Source organism: Astyanax mexicanus, chromosome 1, assembly GCF_023375975.1.
Source record: "Astyanax mexicanus isolate ESR-SI-001 chromosome 1, AstMex3_surface, whole genome shotgun sequence".
In the NCBI taxonomy this organism is placed as follows: domain Eukaryota; kingdom Metazoa; phylum Chordata; class Actinopteri; order Characiformes; family Acestrorhamphidae; genus Astyanax; species Astyanax mexicanus.
In genome coordinates, this window is record NC_064408.1 from 97,457,954 (window position 1) to 97,463,342 (window position 5,389).

The following is a 5,389-nucleotide window of genomic DNA, read 5'->3' on the forward strand; positions in this document are numbered from 1 at the left end:
GCCACACTCTTTGTATAGGAAACTCCTTTTTGATTATGTATCTTAAAGCTGGGAGAAACATTTAGAAAACTTTGGGACAAATTACTGTGAACTGTTGATTTATGAAGAAAAGGTCTAGAAATAACAGGTCTGTAGACATCACATTTATCAAAATCACACTGGTTGACTAGCTTGATCAGGTTTGGCATTCAACTCAAATGAAAAAAATTATGTTTTTTTTTTTTTGAGTACTGAATGCATCACCATAACACATAATATTACAGGTATATTAGTAATATAATTAAAACGTACTAGTTTTAGGCTGAAATGCCCTTATATTTGTCTTTAAGTTTGATCTCTTTTACATTATTTAATTGTAGTAGAGACAGGAATTTTCTCATTATATATTTTTTCTCATATTCCTAAAACAGTGTTTAAGGACATCCAGTGAAACCAAGAAAAACACATGTTTTAAAATAATATTAACGTTAAGTATTTCGTATATCTTTCACTATGTCCATGTTCTAAAATAAACAATCATTTGAGAGTGACTGTTCGATGAGCGTTTCCCCAAAGCGGACTACAAAATCTGTCGCATGGCTGACGTCAGCCTCGAACCTCCAAGGAAGCGGTGCCGCACTGAAGTATGGGTTTTGTAGTTCAGATTTATATCTTATATAAACTTCAAAGTTACATGACCTAGCAATTTATGTTGTAATTTTACTGTGCTTTTAGCAAATGTTTATCAGTGTATGCTTACAAAAAAAATAAAATAATAATAAGCGAGTGAAAAAAATCATAATGAAAGTATCCAGCAGATGGCGCATTGTAGATTTCCCTCAAACAAATATTATTAAACTACGATTATATTTACAAGATATGTACATCATAATAACGACTATAATTCATGTTTCCGAATTGTATAGTAATTTAAAAATTACTCATTTGTGGAGGCTTATTATATGTGTGTACCATTTTAATAGTTATAAAATATATGTTATTGTATTTTTTATGTGGTAATCGCTTTCATGCTGAAAATTAGTTTTGTGTGAGGTTTCTGAAATATTTTCTCTGTACTTGTCTTTATTTTTTAAAGTGTTTTAATCCTTTCTTTTATTTGTTTTTCCCCAATTGACAGTATTTTTTTAAGTGTTCACAAGGCCAGTATTTTTTTTTACTGTTTAAAAGGACAGTTTATATTTTTATTTTTTCTACTTGTTTACAATGACAGTAGTTATTTTTATTTTATTTTATTTTTTCACAATGACAGTAGTGTGTTACTGTTCACAGTGACAGTATTTTTACTGATTTCTTTCCTGTTTTGTTTGGTTATAACTGTTAGTGTGAGAAAGTTGGTAACACAGCTGATGACGTCTAATTGTGGTGCCGGAGCTGTGACACGTGCAGAGAGCAGCATGGCGGCGTGCAGTGTGGAAGACGTGCTGGCTAAAGCCGAGCGGGACGAGGCGGAGCGGCTGAAGAGCATCAGCGTGGTTAAAGAGCTGGAGCTGGAGTTCGACGTGGGGAACCTGCTGGCTCTGGATAAGAACCCGGTGGAGCTACGGGGTCGGAGTCAGGACCGCGAGGAGTTGCTGCGGGCACTGGCGAGAGACAACGTGCAGCTACTGGTGAACGAGATCTGGAAGCTGCCGGCGGAGCGCACGGACGACGTGCTGGTGGTGAAGCTGCCCGAGGCCAGCACCAAGCTGCCGCGAGAGAAGCCCCTGCCCAAGGTGAGACCCCCGACGAAATGGGAGCAGTTCGCCAAGCTGAAGGGCATCCAGAAGAAGAAGAAGACCAATCTGGTGTGGGACGAGGTGCACAAGGAGTGGCGAAGGCGCTGGGGCTACAAGCGGGCTAAAGACGACACTAAAGAGTGGCTGATCGAGGTGCCGGAGACCGCCGACCCCAGCGAGGACCAGTTCGCCAAGAGGAACAAGGCTAAGAAAGAGCGAGTGGCTAAAAACGAGTTCAACCGCCTGCGCAACATCGCCCGGGCCAGCAAAACACCAGTAGCCGGGCTGGGGCTCGCACCCAGGGCGCAGCAATCCAAATCAGAGCTGGCTCAGGCCGTCAGCGTGGCCAGGACCTCCACAGCCTCGGTTGGCAAGTTCCAGGACCGGCTGCCTAAGGAAAAAGCCCCGAGGCACACCGGCAAGAAGAGGAAGTTCCAGCCTCTGCTCGGGGACTTTGGGAACGAGAAGCAGAAGCAGCTGGAGATGCTAAAGGTGATGGAGACCAAGAAGCCACGCTTGGACGTGACCAAAGCTGTGAACAAACAGTTGAGGGAGGATGAGGAGGAGGAAGGACGAACAAGAAGGAAGAAAGGGTCAGGGAAGAAGGGAGACCGAGGAAAGAGAGGTGCTGCTGGAGGAAAAGGAAAGGGTGCCAAAGGCTCTAAAGGTGGCAAAGGCGCCAGAAGCACCAAAGGCAAGGGGCGAGGCCCTCATATGAAACAGGGGAAGCGCTGATTGTAATGGACTTTGTGTTTATGTGAACTGAGATGGACATCTGACTATTACTGATCACATTACACATACTAATTTAAGTCATGCAAACCGTAACAGTCAGAACTGATACAATCCTATTGGACGGTCTCAGCCTGTAAGGTGTATGGCTAGCAAAAATATATTTTTTTGTGTGCATTACAAGTCTGTGCAACCTGAAAACAAGAAGTGGAGTGTTGTCATTGTAACCATGCCTGTGTATGTATTACACACATATTATTTGTGATCTGTTGGTTTTCCAAACACATTTGGAGCATCAGTGCCCTTGTTTTCACTTGCCTGTTGGGTCTTTAAACACTGCACTGCAAGTTTTTTGATAAAGCTTTCTTGAATAAATGTTATATGAAAATTTTGTTTAATGCTGTATCCTGTTCTGAAGGTTTGTTTACATCAGTCTGATTGGGAGTAAGCGTTATTTATTTTCTTTAGTTATCTAGATATGTTTCCTTGTATTGTTTTGTAGCTTGGACTTTGTGTTTATGTGAACTGAGATGGACATCTGACTATTACTGATCACATTAGGCCATGTGGTGTTCCACACAGGAGTGACACTCTGGTGCCACCTTGAGTTACAACAAAGTTTCAACTCACCAGTACAGCTTGGTGTTTTCTCTGCTCTAATATGCACAAGTGTCATTTTAAAACTATATATTTTCAAGGTGCATCACCAGTATCTCTGTTTGTAGTTGTTTCTCTAACGCATGATGGGTTACGGCTCACCCACCCTTACACCCATGCTTTCATTTTCATCCATTCTGTGATTTTCTCCAGTGATTTGATTTATATGTTTAAAAAAGAATGGACATTTAGCAGATAATAAGCCCAAGTCAGATCTATCTAATAAGATCAGTGTTGAAGGCAGTCCTTCTAAACAGTCTTTACCTCCGGCCTAAGAGTTAAAATATTTTTTGTTGTTTAGTAAAACTTGCTGTTGTTTAGTGTAAGCATGTCTATGATATGCTGAGAAAAGTAACTAGGGCCTATATTCTACCAAAAACCACCAGTTCATGGGGCTTTAACCTCCTTTAACCACCAATTTTTGCATTTCCATTCTGAATGTTATTGAGGATTCCTGTAGAACTGTTTGAGAGACCCTGTTTTTTATTAATGCATTTACTCTTACCATTTTTGACCGGTGGCTGGACAGTAATGGCTTGGCAGTACTTGATTAAAAGTGCCTTGTATTTGATGTTGACCAGGTATTTTGTGTGTTAAGACGTCACCCTCCAAAATGCTCCAGTGCAGCCATAAGACATTAGTCTGACAGTAGTGACCTACTATAACTAGTGCAAAATTAATAACAAACCATATATATATATATATATATATATATATATATATATATATAATTAATAAATACATTATAATTGAACTGTGCGAAACACATACTAATTTAAGTCATGCAAACCGTAACAGTCAGAACTGATACAATCCTATTGGACGGTCTCAGCCTGTAAGGTGTATGGCTAGCAAAAATATTTTTTTTTGTGTGTGTGCATAACAAGTCTGTGCAACCTGAAAACAAGAAGTGGAGTGTTGTCATTGTAACCATGCCTGTGTATGTATTACACGCATATTATTTGTGATGATGTTGGTTTTCCAAACACATTTGGAGCATCAGTGCCCTTGATTTCACTTGCCTGTTGGGTCTTTAAACACTGCACTGCAAGTTTTTTGATAAAGCTTTCTTGAATAAATGTTATAATATGAAAATTTTGTTTAATGCTGTATCCTGTTCTGAAGGTTTGTTTACATCAGTCTGATTGGGTGTAAGAGTTATTTATTTTCTTTAGTTATCTAGATATTTTTCCTTGTATTGTTTTGTAGCTTCTCTTCTAGTGTCTCTCATTATTTTAAATTTCACTGGTAAGAAAATAATGATACGGCTAAAATGAGTTTTTGTTTAGTGTCCATGTCTAACAAAACACTTTCCTAGAAATGGACCTCCCTTATTCTGGTTTTCAGATTACGTACACAGCCTATTGCATAAATGACAAAGATAGTGCCAGCAGTGAGAGGATCTTGGGCACTGGCAGTGCCTGCAGGGTGTATGCCAAAGTGGGTAAATATACTAATTGAGGCTTTAAAGAAACTAGGTAACAGTTGGCCTGTCAAGATAATTACATCATCGACTGTATGGGCATGATCACTATTTTGCTGACCTTTGTTCAGTCTATTATGTTTTTCTTAGCAAGAAGGATCCATTAACCTGAATAAGCCAGAATGTTGACTGTTTATTTTATATGTATTTAGAATATATAAATTATAGGATATTGCAATATTAATGTTGAAATTATCTAAATAATTAAGTTTTTTGCTCTTTAAAAGAATGTAAATGCATTATTATGTTATTATGTTATTGTATCAGTGACATCAAATGGTCTTCAAAAGGCAATATTATTGATCACATTTATTTATAGGACAAAATACAGTCACAACATATAGTTATTATGACAGACTTAGTTAATAATCTACATATAGTCGTTGGGTCAAATAAAATAAGTAAATATATATAGATTTTAGTGCCCTCTTGTGTGATTATAGCTCTGACGTCAGTGTCAGTGGCATTGGTTAACAAAGCCTTTAATCCAGAAAAGGAAATTTGTTGCATTTTCCTAAACAAAGCAATAATAAAGATTTTCTGTCCTTTTTTTTATTTTTTTTTGGGGGGGGGGGTAAGGTGGTAAATTAGGCTGCATGAGAGGCTTTCTCTGAATGCTGCAGAAGAGCATGACCATGTTCTTGCTCTGTTGCGTGAGGATTAGCAGCTGGTTTAATTGTGCTGAAGATAAGGGTGTAATTTATAGGTCTTGTAGGTCTTTAGTGCAGCAATGAGGTCAGCAGGCTGTTGGATTCATTCAGACAGTCAGACCTATTGTTTACTGATTGCTCGACACAAACAA

The 5,389-nt window shown here is 38.7% G+C and overlaps 1 protein-coding gene across 1 annotated transcript; it reads left to right on the forward strand.

Moving 5' to 3' along the window:
• The first annotated feature begins 1,356 nt into the window (after positions 1-1,356).
• On the forward strand, positions 1,357-4,214 carry rrs1 (ribosome biogenesis regulator 1 homolog). The gene has a single exon (XM_007248929.3). It carries the CDS (start codon positions 1,395-1,397, stop codon positions 2,448-2,450), a length of 1,056 nt encoding a protein of 351 aa, XP_007248991.3. The 5' UTR covers positions 1,357-1,394; the 3' UTR covers positions 2,451-4,214.
• Positions 4,215-5,389: the final 1,175 nt, after the last annotated feature.